General features: G+C 39.7%; 1 protein-coding gene across 3 annotated transcripts in view; it reads left to right on the forward strand.

Annotated features, from left to right (window-relative positions):
- The window catches only part of LOC103177372 (synaptopodin-2), a 57802-nt gene that overhangs the window by 24798 nt on the left and 19887 nt on the right, over window positions 1–13117 (forward strand). For all 3 annotated transcript variants that reach the window (XM_007891500.2, XM_007891499.2, XM_042337375.1), the window contains exons 2-3: window positions 5293–5444; window positions 11525–12348. In XM_007891500.2, the coding sequence (XP_007889691.2) occupies window positions 5293–5444; window positions 11525–12348 (976 nt within the window). The remainder of the gene's footprint in view (window positions 1–5292; window positions 5445–11524; window positions 12349–13117) is intronic.

The raw sequence follows: 13117 nt of genomic DNA on the forward strand, positions 1-13117 counted from the left end.
TTACCCACCTGTGTATGAAAATGTATGTGTGAATACATTGAAGTAACCATGACAAGCACATGCCAATCTCACCTTTTTGTAAATTAAGCAACTACCCTCACTTAAAGAGGTATTTATCATTTCACATGGCTCTTTATGGAATCCACTCTATATACAATTCTTTCAAGGTCAGCTTGGTTCAATTACTAACACTGTCAACTCTGCAACACAACGTTGCTGATTCAAGCCTTATTTGGGGACTTTGCTCACAGACATTCCAGTGCAGTATTGTCAGGTGGTCCTGTCTATCAACAGATTGTTAAACTAATATCCCATCTGCCTGTACAGGTGGGCGTTAAAGATTTGATGACACAATTTACAAAAAAAGCAGTGAATATCTGGGAGTGTCCTGGTCAAGAGAGATATTATTCATTCATCGCATTCCTGTTTGTGTTTTTTTGCTGTAAGTAAAATGGCTGAGTTTGCCTACAACTGCATTTGGCATCTATAACTTGTGAAAAGATTTGTGATGTGATAAGGTGGTACAGTATATATATAAAAATGCAATATTATTACTTATCCTTTGGTGTAACTAGTAATCATAGACTTTATGGTAACAGCAGCACCATCTGTTGACCAGAGCTCATTACTACTGGATTCAGTTTATGTCAACTGTAAGAGGGGGTCATACAGAATCCAAGCACTAAACTTGCTGTATTTAATTTGCTCTAAAGTATTTACATCCAAGTGTAATGCATGTGATAGATTAGTGGTAGTGTTCCTAAGAACTGACCCTATAAGGCAGCGATCCTAAAGTGTTCTATAAACCAGCTGTGTTTTCCATTTAACATGTGGTGAATGAATCTTTATGACTGAGCTGGTGTTTCCCTTGAGCCATTATAGGACCTTTAGATCATTAAGGTCTCTATTAAATAGGTACTGTATATAGTGTAAAAACTAATTAGGATTCTGAACAGGGAATTACTTTACTGTGACTTTGTTGGCAGGGGCACTTTTGTCAAAAAGAATACAGATACTAATGATCCTCTGTCCTCGAATATATGTTGAGAAATTTCCACTCCATTCAGTGGAAATTGTGGGTGGCTTTCCTTGGGAAAGGTTTTAAGGTCATGTAACCATTCCTTATTTAGAACAAATGATGACAGGACTTATACTGCATAACGATTAAACCATATACTCTAGAATTTTTTTTGGACAAAGCTGGGATCATTTACAATCGATTCAACCAGAGAGTTTGTTGGTGAGAACATGCAGAGTTATGTATAACTCAGCCGTTGAGGGTAAGGATGGAGAATGCAGTGTGGGCTGTTTGGGGTTATCACTGCAAGTATCCACAAAAGGTCATTTGTTTTTCAATACATTTTACTATTCTTGAGTGTTCTGTTTAGTAAAAAGCCTTAATCACTCTAACTGGCAATCGAATGCCATGATTTGTGAGTCGGAAATCAGATGTGCTTTGCAGAAGTCGCCAATACCATGAGAATTGTAATGACGAGAAGGTTTGGTCAGGAGTCCACCTCTGACACATGTGCATGATTCCTAACCGTTACATTATGAATTTCTCAATTTAAACCACAAATCACAAGATTGGTTTGGATGAAAAAACCCTTTTGTCCATTTGAGCTCACGGTGTGGAGTCCTGTAGTGTATTAGTTAGAGCACTCACCTCGCAAGCGAGAGGAGCCAGGCCCTTAGGATAGTTACCTTACTCCACACCCCTCTGTTTACCTGCACTATGTAGGACTCGGGTTGTCAGTCAATTGGTGGATCACTTTCTGGGGGTAATAATCCTGTAAAAAAATAATTTGGTCACTCAGTTGTTTCTGGGACACAGCTGTGCGCATTGTGCTGCCACGTTTCGCCCACAAAATATGCAGTTTATTCACTTTACAATAGAGTCTGTGAAGCGCTTTGAGACTTCTCAACGACGTGATAAGGCACTACATCAAATGCAAGAATTATCATTATTATTTTCCTTCCAGAATAACCCCCTGCAGTCCTCCCATCACAAACTACCATCTCAGTCCACATAATAAAGGCATTTACTGAGAATGATATTAGAAGCATTTCTTTGGAAATTTGATAAATGTCCACCTCTGGCACATCCGATTTGATAAATCTCTAATGAACTACTGAACTTAATCCAATAGGAAAATGTAAGTCTCAGAAGCAATAGTCACTACATTTACTGATCAGTAGGGAATGTAAACATCTGCCAAGTTTAAGTTTACCAACAGTCAGAGAATCACCCCATAGACTGCTAAAATTAGATTTAGAATTCATATCATAAATAAGGAACTATTTCACGGTAAAGAATTAAAGGAACATCAGTAATAATTTTAATATAATAATTGTAATAATAATAATAATCCTTCATTTAATATAACGCCTTATCACATCTTCGAGATGGCTCAAAGCGCTTCACAGAATTGATCGTATATTTTTGTGGGCAAAACGCGGCAGCCAATTGCGCACAGCAGTGTAAAAATATACTATACAATTTATAGTATAGTGCTTTTCATGTTGGGAGAATGTCTCAAAGTACTTGTTAATGCCGGCTGGGCACCAAAGCCAAGGGGGATGGGGGGGTGGGGGGAAGACAACATGGTAAAGAGATATGAATCATTTATGCTGTGTAAAGGTTTAACCTGTAGAGGTCACTATTGTTCATTAAATTGATATGAGAGATTACTGGAGAGGCTGCTGCAGATTGCTGTTGAGCACGAACATTCATCCTTCATCATGCCCTTATTCAGTCAGATTATTATTGCTCATCCAAAAACTGTGGTTTGCAAAGAAATATTCAGGGAATTGGCCATGGCTGCTCTGCACAGTTCCATGTTCCTAAATTAATGTGGGGAAGAAGTGAGAGAAAAAATTGGCATCTGAATTAATAATAATAATAATCTTTGCATTTGATATAGCGCTTTTCATGTCTTCTAGAGGCTTCACAGAATATACCCGGAAAAACGATCCGCCAATCAACTAACAACCGGGTTCCTATTCACTCCTAGGTAAACAGGCGAGCGGAGTAAAGAAACTTGCCCAACATGCTGCCCTCCCGGGAATAGAACCCAGGTCTCTTGCTTGCGAGGCGAGTGCTCTGACCACTGAGCTTGAACCTTAATTGAATTAAGGTTCAATTTTTGTCAGATCTCCCCATTCACACTACAACTTTGCTGTTGATGGCACGATTACCAAAAGCAGGAGACTCCCAATGTAAATACAGTGATGCTTGTGCCATGGGAGACTGTACCCTCAGCGTCCTGACCTGACCTGGTAACTTGTTCCAGTTGTTAAATACCCTGTGTGTAAAACAAAATTACTTCTCGGTGTATGTGTCCTCTTTTTCTACTGTCTTGGCATATCTGAGAGTATTGTTCTGGGTTTACTTTATCAATCCCATTTACAATCTTATATACTTTAAAAGCTAACACACTGCCAAAAACTTTTTGCCATGTTGGCAAAAGCCGATTTTTAAAGACCGTCACATTCCTGAACTTGCACACAAGTTGTTTTAAGATTAAATCAAGCGCTGTAACACTGCCCCGTAATAAACAGAGAGCTGGAAACAGGGATAAGTGAACCATATCAGGAAGTGCTTCTCTGATACAGTATGGACAAAACACAAAGTAAATACGAATTTTGAGGAACTTAGTTAATTATATCATACTGTAGAATTTGACCTCTGAAGACAATTGAAAGGATTTTTAGCCCAAGTTGATTTAATACAGGTACTGTGATTTAGAAAATTGTTTATAATCAGAGATTCAAAGGAATTAAATAAAGTGTCACTTTACTTCACACGTTTCTTAAAACCTTAGAAAATAATTTTCAATTTTGTGTGCCAGATGCAGAACTCTGGTCAAACAACCTCCAAGTGTACCTTATCTGTGTGTCCCTGCAAACATCCTGTTCTTTCATGCTGGATATAATGTAGTTTTAGTAATCAGCAACAAAACAGAAACAGGACCTGCGGGTACTCATATTATATGCAGGTTGTTGCCACTATAATAATATTCTTTGCATTTGATATGGCGCCTTTCAATTTGGGTGGACTTCTCAATGTGCTTCACAGGATTTATTTGAAAGTGTAGTGACTGTGTATATTTTAGGCCAACACAGAATTTGCATACAGCAATTGCCACAAACAGACATATAGTGAATGACCAATTATACTTATGGGGATTTGAAACAAAAACAGAAATCGCTGGGAATACTCAGCAGGTCAGGCAGCATCTATGGAGAAAGGAAAGTGGGTCAATGTTATCTTGAAAGAAGTTTTGCTCTTCCTGATATCTATACCTATGGGGATTGTTGGCCAGAACACTGGGAGAAACTTCCTTCTCTTTTCGCATAATGCCATGATGTCTTTAATATCCCAAAACAGATTTAACATGTCATTTGAAAGACAGCACCTCAACAATGAAACATACCACCAACACTTCATTTAGACAGCCTAGATTTACGCTCCCAAGTGTTGATGGAGTGTTGGTAGCTCTTTCACCTCTGAATTAGGAGCTTGATTCAGAGCTGAGAGTTCTACCAATTGAGCCAAGCTGACACTCATCTCAGCCACAGTTTCATGTCTTTTGCCACTAATAGGGAAGCCACGACAATCCAAAGTTCTGTATGCAGAACTTGCTATGGCACTAATTGGTCTTTGACAAGCAAAGGAATCATTGCTGGTTGTGTTCAATTACATTAATAATACCCAATGCCTTCTGTGAGAGCACCTGTGGAAACTAGAGATGGAAATTTCTACAGTGACACTATGGGTGGATTTGTAATATACATGGTGAGGGAAAATATTAATAATACATCTACAGGTAATTGTGCAATTTATCATTATGAACTACTGATATGTTTCATGGTATGTATCCAGCTAGGATAGCTCAATCTGCTTAGTCCATGGGTTCACAAAGTTAAAGACATGTCCATACTTCCAAGTCTCATTGATGAACTGCACAGACTGATTTTCCATTGGTTTTGGATTCCTGCAGATGTTCCTTGCCTTTTGTAAAGCACTGGTCCAGAGAGACCTTAGTTCAACCCAATTACCCAGAAGCTTCTAGCTCCAAGTCCATTGTCAACTGAAAGGTTTTAACTAGCCGGATCGTTTCAATGCATGATTCAAACTCCTATATCTAACAATCCATTTGAACATGCAGGTCTTTATTTACCCTTTGATATTTTGTGCATAAAAGGACTCGCTGCTGATAACCTTACAACGTCATCAAAAATGGGCTGTTTTTAATAGTAAATATTGTTTGTGTGTCTTATCATTTCCAGGTTCGGAAGAAGAGCAAAGCCTGCAGAGCTGGACTGTGTGAGGGAGATGAACTGGTTGCCATCAATGGTAAACCTACTTCAGATTTATCCCATTCAGAGGCCATGCAACTGGTAGATGGGACAAGTGACACCCTGCAAATCCTCATTAAAAGGTGGAGCACTGATATCCCACTATATTTTTCAATGAATAAAAAATGTATTGTTTATAATATATCCTATTAGAGATGGTAGAAAGCACAAAAAGAAACAGGTAGGGATAAATTCCACATGGTTTAAATTTACTCTATTAACATAGCATTTCAGAGTGTGCTGTGTTTTGCAAATTGTTGATTTAAGTCTCAGCTTTGAAACCAGTTTTCCATAGTTCTTAAAAGAACTGACAGAAAATTGATTCTAAATTAAAGCGGTATTTTAGAATTTACCAAATTCTAACTGCACTAAAATGGTACAAAAATAGAGGCAATCTGGACCCTGTTGGAACCTCTATCCTAGGAAGCCTGCATTCCTTAATTTATTTTGATTATTTTGGTTTTCTGTACGTCCAATTTTCTAAATTAAAGAATTAAGATAATGAAGGAAAATTGAACAACTTTTGTTCGAGTTCACTTCATGACTGTTTTGTACACATCTATATAATACCCTTTGTCAATGTGATAAACTCTTTCTGATGTTGTTCTACAAACTTCACAGTAACTCTGAAACGCTGTTACTATTTCTTCAAACCCCTTCAAGAAGTGGGCAGTGATGTTTGCATTTTTTGTCATTAAATATTAATTTTCTCTCTGGCAACACTGACCATAATAGGAAAGATGCTGTGCACTGGCCAGTTCATTTTCCAGCCAACCAGAAGATTAGTGGTTGTTGTTCAATGTTCACTTATAAATTATCCATTTGTATGGATTGGATGAAGCTTTGGTTCACATGGAGCCCACTAGATGGAGCACTATTTAGAAACAAGGAATTCCATTAATGGCTGGAAGGAAGAAATGGCATCAGCCAGCTCTTATGATTTGGTTTACTATTCCTGGCTGCCTTTTATAGCAATAGAATACCATGTGAGCTGGGTTATTCCATGCTCTGTACATGACACTGAGCAGTTTGTGAAAGGAGATACATGGCAGAAGAGTAAGAGAACCAGAGAGAGAGAACGGATTTTCAAAGAAAATGTGACATATTTTGGAGTGAAGGGCTTGAATGTTGGTGCTCATCAAACTTGCATGGATTAGATACTGAGTAAAAGCTCTGTCTGCTATGTCACTATTTCATTTCCCACATCAGTCATTGATGCCTTCTGTCTTGAGAGAATGCAACTCAGAAAGAACATTATAGCAGTGCATAAAAGTTCAAATGGAATTGAAAAAGTAAACCCAGAATAATACTTTCAGATGTACTAAGATAGAAGAACATGACGAATGGGTTTAGAGATGTAAAGAGCAATTTCAGAAGATACCAGGAAGCATTTTTTCCTCAGAGGATAATTAACAACTGGAACATTGTACCAGAAGGGTGGTTGAAGCCAGGACATTGGACTCTTTTAAAATGTAGCTTGATACTGTGATGGGTGGACAGTTGAGTGGGTAATCTGGAGTGAAGAGATCAGATTGGCCAAAGGACCTTCTTCATCCAAACCAATCTTGTGATCCTGTGTCCAAGTTAGATCCACAATTGATTTGGAACTACCCACAATAGTTCCAAATCAATTGAATTTTGGGAAGGCTCTGGCTGTGAACAGGAGCTCATTAGGAGGACGGCTGAGGCTGTCCAAACTTGTCCTTCAAAAATTGAGGCCTAGCCACAAGTTAATAATAAAATATCAGAAGCTGTAAAATAGTGCTTTGTGGAGGTGTGAGAGACAGACCCACCATCTCTAACAAAAGTCTGTTATCGAATAAGAATGCAGTAGTTCTCAACAGGGGTTAAAAGTGTTCCGAGGCATCACAAAGCTTGAAGGGTACAATATAAATCCACGTTTTTGTTAAAAGTGTTTCATGAGAAATGAGTAGGCTAAGACAGACGTTGCTACAATTGTTTGATGGGCTAAGATAAAGATATTTTCCAGCAACAGTTTTGTTGCTTCATTAACTAATGGGAGAGCAGGAACCCATGCCATTTTTGAAATATTAAATTACACATTGCATCTGAATAAACAAGCAGAACTTGAGCAATGTTATATACACGATTGAACGAGCAGCTAATAATAGGAGTTAATGTTGCAAATTACATATATTTTAGGAGGTCTTTAAGTTCCTCTTGTTCAATGCAATGTTTAATTAATTGAGGCATTGCAACTCCATATTTATTACAAATCTTATTTTCAGTACATATATTTAATTCAGAAAAATCTTGATTATTATTTCTATTCACTGGTAGGAATTCCTTTTGCATAACATCCATCCTACACATTTCAAATCACTCACTGGAGCTCAGAATCACAGCTGCGTCCTTGACATATGTAGACCTCCAAGAATTCGGAAATCCATCCTTGAGGAGTTGTATGTCTTTACAGCTTTTCTTATCTCTACAAAATACCAATCACAGACGTTCAACCTCTCCTGTCTACATTCTGCTTGCTTAGCCTTTGACTGTTTTAACAGAATCATCCCTTTCCCTTCACATCAGGAAATATTGTGTGCTTTATACTTCACTTGATTTGTGTGTCCAAAGCAGTAAGTGTGCAAAGAGTGAACTGGGAAATCACATTGGCCCCCAAAATTCTTTGTAGCAGATTTCCATACTACTTTGCCAATGTATTTAAGAGAAAACTTGCTGCATACATGATGGAGAAGGGGTATAGTTGAGGGGAATAGAAGTGGTAGGGGCGTGTTTGAAGTATTAACACGGGCATGGACTGGTTGGACCAGATAACCTGAGCACTTGCCATATCACTCTATATCACTCAATGTAATTCAGTATCAATCAAACCTAGCACAAATCTACTATACTGTTATCTTTCTATTACCACCTAACCTCATTTTGCACATTATTATAACACTATCTCCTTTAAAGCATAATTAAAGGAGAAAATCAAACTATTTATTCTATCGGCTAGGACTCAATCCGAACTTTGAGATGAAAAGACAAGGTTTAGCCCATATCATCATTCTGTCATCAAGTTTAAACATTATTGGAAGCACAAAGCTTACAATTATATAGCACTTTGGGGTAAAATAATCATTTCAAAACATCAATAACTCACATTTATATAGTGCTCTTCATGCTGGGCAGTGTTTCAGAGCGCTTAACAGTGGCGGAGCTTGATGCTGAGAAGGGGAGAGAGGGGAGGTGGCCATAGGCATGGTCAAAGAGCACGGTCAAAGAGCACGGTCTTCAGGTGTGTTCTGAAGATGAGGAAGAAGGAAGCAAGACAGAGGTTGAGTCAGAGTTCCATATTTCGGGTGAAGTGCCCGAAGGCACAGCCTCCAATGGTGGACCAGAGGGGATGAGAGACATACGGGAAGCCAGAGACAGCTAAGCAAAGGCAATGGGCATTGGAGTGGGGTGTAAGCTGGTCGGTAGGTAGGGAGGTGCCACAGCATGATGTGATTTCTACAACACTTTACAAAATTAGAATAGTTAAAAATATTGTGAATGTTGTTATTGTAAGGGCAAAAGGGAAGATGTCGTTCATAGAATCATAGAATTATACAGCATAGAAGGAGGCCATTCGGACCATCGTGTCCGTACCGGCACTTTGAAAAGAGCTGTCCAATTCAATCCCACTCCCCTGTTCTCTCCCCATAGCCTTGCAAACTTGTCCTCCCAAAATAATTATCTAGTTCTCTCTTAAAAGTTGTTATTGAATCGGCTTCCATCACCCTTTCAGGCAATGCATTCCAGATCCGAACATCAACAACCATATTACATTTGTATAGCGCCTTTCACGTCAAGAGGATGTCCCAAGGCGCTGGGCAGTGTACAGCATTTCAGACCTGAGCTGGGGTCAGGGGGGGAGGAGGGATGGGAGGGGAAGGGGGTGACCGATGGCATGGTCGAAGAGGAGGGTTTTGAGGCAGGACTTGAAAGTGGCTAAGGAGGGGGAGAGGCGGAGTGATTGGGTGATGGAATTCCAGAGGTTGGGGGCAGAGTGGCTGAAGGCTCTCCCCCCAATGGTGGGGCGAGTGGGTCGGGGGACATGGAGCAGGCCGGAGCCAGCTTAGCGGACGGAGCGGGCGGGTTGGTACACAACTCGCTGTGTAAAAAAATTTCTCCTCACCTCCCCTCTGTTTCTTTTAACAAATATTTTAAATCAGAGTCCTCGGGTTCCCGACCCACCCACCAGTGGAAATAGTTTCTCCTTGTGCACCCTATCGAATCCCCTCATAAATTTGAAAACTTCTGTTAAGTCTCCTCTTAACCTCTTAACCATCTCTGCTGCAAGGAGAATAATTCTAGCTTCTCTAGCCTTTCCTGATAATTGAAGTCCTTCATTCCTGGTACCATCCTAATAAATCTCCTTTGCACCCTCTTCAATGCCTTGACATCCTTCCTAAAGTGTGATGCCCAGAAGTGAACACAGTACTCCAGCTGAGGCCTAACTTTTCTCTTTGACCGTGCCTTCAGCTCCCCTCTCGACTCTCTTCCTCCTCCTCGCTCCCTCCCTTCCCTCCCCTCACCCTGACCATTTCCCCCCTCCTCTCTCCCTCCCTTCCCTCCCCTCACCCTGACCATTTCCCCCCTGCTCGGTCATGACCCAACTGTGCAGCGCCTTGGGACGTCCTCCTGACGTGAAAGGCGCTCTATAAATGGAATCTTGTTGTTGTTGTTGTTGTAACTAGTGTTTTATAAAGGTTCATCATAACTTCCTGACTTTTGTATTCTATGCCCCTATTTATAAAGCCTAGTAACCTGTATGATTTTTTGACAGCTTTATCTGCATGTCCCTTCACCTCCAAAGATTTTTGTTATTGATATAAATCACAATTCTATTGGATGGTGAGATACACCAACAAATTACAATTCTATTATTCCTGTTATCAAACATTTTAATTCAGTGAATCCTCTTTTACTGACATATATACATTCCAAAATATTTTTTAAGGTTCGTTCCTATTCAAGACACAATTTTGCAATGGGAATTTTAGAAAGTTATCATTGCTGTAGAAATATTAATAACTTACACTTATTCACAGTATTTGTTGTGTTTCTGCTATAGAACTCCTAAATAGTTAGCAGAGTGAGGATTAACCAACATTGCAACATATATTTATGTCTCATGTACTGTGCACTTGACTGAGGCAATAGTGATTGATTAGGTAGTAAACACTGTTAAAATGGCTTCACAGCTTAATTTTGGAGGCGTTGGGTTATAGATTTGACCTTTTAGTTCCCTCATTTGCAATTTAACTGACTTGTAGATTGCCTCGGTCTTGTTTAAAATTTAATTGACTTGTGTCTGGCTGACTGTAAGAAGCTGTAAATCTGAATGATGCCTCACAGAAGCTTTCATCATTCTGAATGCCTGACTCACCAATGCTTCGCTGGTGCTATTTTAGCCCCTGGTTTCTGTGCCTTCAATGTATATTTAGGTAATTAGATTAGAGGGTCGTTATCTGATAGTTTGCACAGACAACTGCAGATTGTCGCTCTTAACTTTCTGCTCAAGAGTTGTGTCACTGGCCTAAATACAAGCGCTTACAAATCATTCCCTGAAAAAGATACAAATCATTCCCTGAAAACATTTGCTTAGACTGATCAGAAACTTCCACAAAGTGGATTATGACTGGAATGGTGTTAAACTTGCATTTGGGTTGGATATAGAAAGTTTCTGCATAGATTAAATCTCCCACTTCGCTGTTTCAAAATGTTGCCCAAGTACAGCAATATTCTGCAATCACTGGTACGTAACTGTTTGGATTGGGAACAAATTTAGATCATGATGCAACTATGCCGAGTACGAAAGAGCTAATGACCTAAATAAAGTCATGCAGCTACCGACCGGAATATGCATCCAAGGAATATCCGCAGCATGCAATATTTAAAATAGAACGTTTTGTTGGGCATTTTAAGTGTTGGTTTTAATACATGCGTATTTGTTGGGCAAACCTAAGTAATGTGTATGGCACCATAAAGAGAAAGTAAAGTGCAAAGATAAATCCAGTAATAAGTGTTTGAAATCAGTTGAAGCAGCATTTTAAAAAAAACTTGTTGAGAGTGGAGATTGAAATGCCAATTTGTTTTTAATTGCTGTCTCTGATTAATGTTACCTTTGTTTTTTTTTGTCATTTTGCTGCAGACTTGTTAGTGATCAGCCAGAGTACACAGAATATGAAGGGACAAAGAGTGAGAAAGCAGTAGAGACCACACAACAGATTACAAGCAGCAGACAGCTTTGCGAGCAGTCCCTTCCATTCGAGCTTTACATCTCTGAGTCTCAGGACGAAGCATATTATGGAGAAACAGAAAGTGACACGGACATTTCAGGGAAGAAAGAAGAGAAGCAGAAACAGAGCAGCTCCAGATTGTTTCTGAAGGAATGCGGAAACTCTGGGCGGTCAATGAAGGAAAGTGATTCTGCAGAGCAAAAAGAACTGACACAACCAGCAGTGGTGGAACTCCAGTTATCCCTAGTGCATGGAAAGGATGGAGACCCAGAGACAGCTGCTGTGACCATCATTGGGGCAGAAACGTTCAACTCTGCAGCTTCAGATCCCACTAAACCTCTTGTGAACAGCCAGAGAACTGAATCAGCACTGTCAGAGACTGATGGAAAGGTTACAGCCCAGATAACCACTGCTGCCACATCACTTCAGAGCAGCGGTGACAAACACGTCAAGTTGGTCCAAAGTGAGTGGCAAGGAGCAGGAGTGGATTCCAATCAGTCCAGAGTCGAGCTGTCTCTGGACTGCTCTGACAGAGAGCAAAGTGGAAAGGAGGTCTCCACCCCTGAGGTTGGCAGTGGGTGTGCTGATTCTCCAGCTGAAGAAGAGCTGTCAAAGACATACAGAACGCCTCCTTTCTCCATTGGAATTTCATCAGAGGGGACAGAGCACGGACCAGAAGAGACACGCTCTGGCAAGGATTTTGCAAGAACCCACAAGCACCGGGCCAGGCAGGCCAGTAAGTAGGATTCTTTCCTGCACATTTGATACATTTATATAAGACACAATGTAATGCTGTTAACATTATTGCCCCTAGTAAAACATATATATAACAGCGCTGCATGAGGTCATGTTCTAATGTACTACTTGTAGGGTTAGTAGCTGTAGAATGAAGCTAATGGCTGCAGACTGATGATGTTTGCAGAACTCGGTTTGACAGACACCGACAGTTGTAATCCTGGGAGTTATTTGATCCGCTGAAATAGCAAAGTCTTCACTCCAGTGAAAAGGGAACTCAGAATGTTCCCTGTCTTCTAGTTGGGAGGTGAGCCTTGGATACTGTAAGCATATTCAGACTTTTAACTTCAGTACAATCTGGGTTGAATGGATGTTGGTACTTATGAAGTAATGTTTGCCAGTGTTCTTTGCAGAAAGAAACATGAAAAATGTAAGACATATTTTATACTTGAGGACGTTGTAAATTATAGGACCAGGCTTACTTTAAAATTATTCTCTTAACATAATACTTCGGGTTTGATTAAATTTATCTGTTTGGTAGACATAATATCTGATCTTCATTAATATTCATATGTATATTCATTGCATCTCTACATTGAATTATTTGTTCCTCTTGAGCACATTTGAAGGAAGGAGTCCTAAATATCTCAGATTGTTTCTGAAGGTTTTACAAGTGTATGAGAGTTAATGGTAGTCGGGTTAGAAGCACAAATTATGTATCACTTGGTCTGTGGTATTCTACCATTACCTTCAGGGGATCAAGACAATAT

The sequence above is a fragment of the Callorhinchus milii genome, unplaced genomic scaffold, assembly GCF_018977255.1.
Source record: "Callorhinchus milii isolate IMCB2004 unplaced genomic scaffold, IMCB_Cmil_1.0 Scaffold1, whole genome shotgun sequence".
Classification (NCBI taxonomy): domain Eukaryota; kingdom Metazoa; phylum Chordata; class Chondrichthyes; order Chimaeriformes; family Callorhinchidae; genus Callorhinchus; species Callorhinchus milii.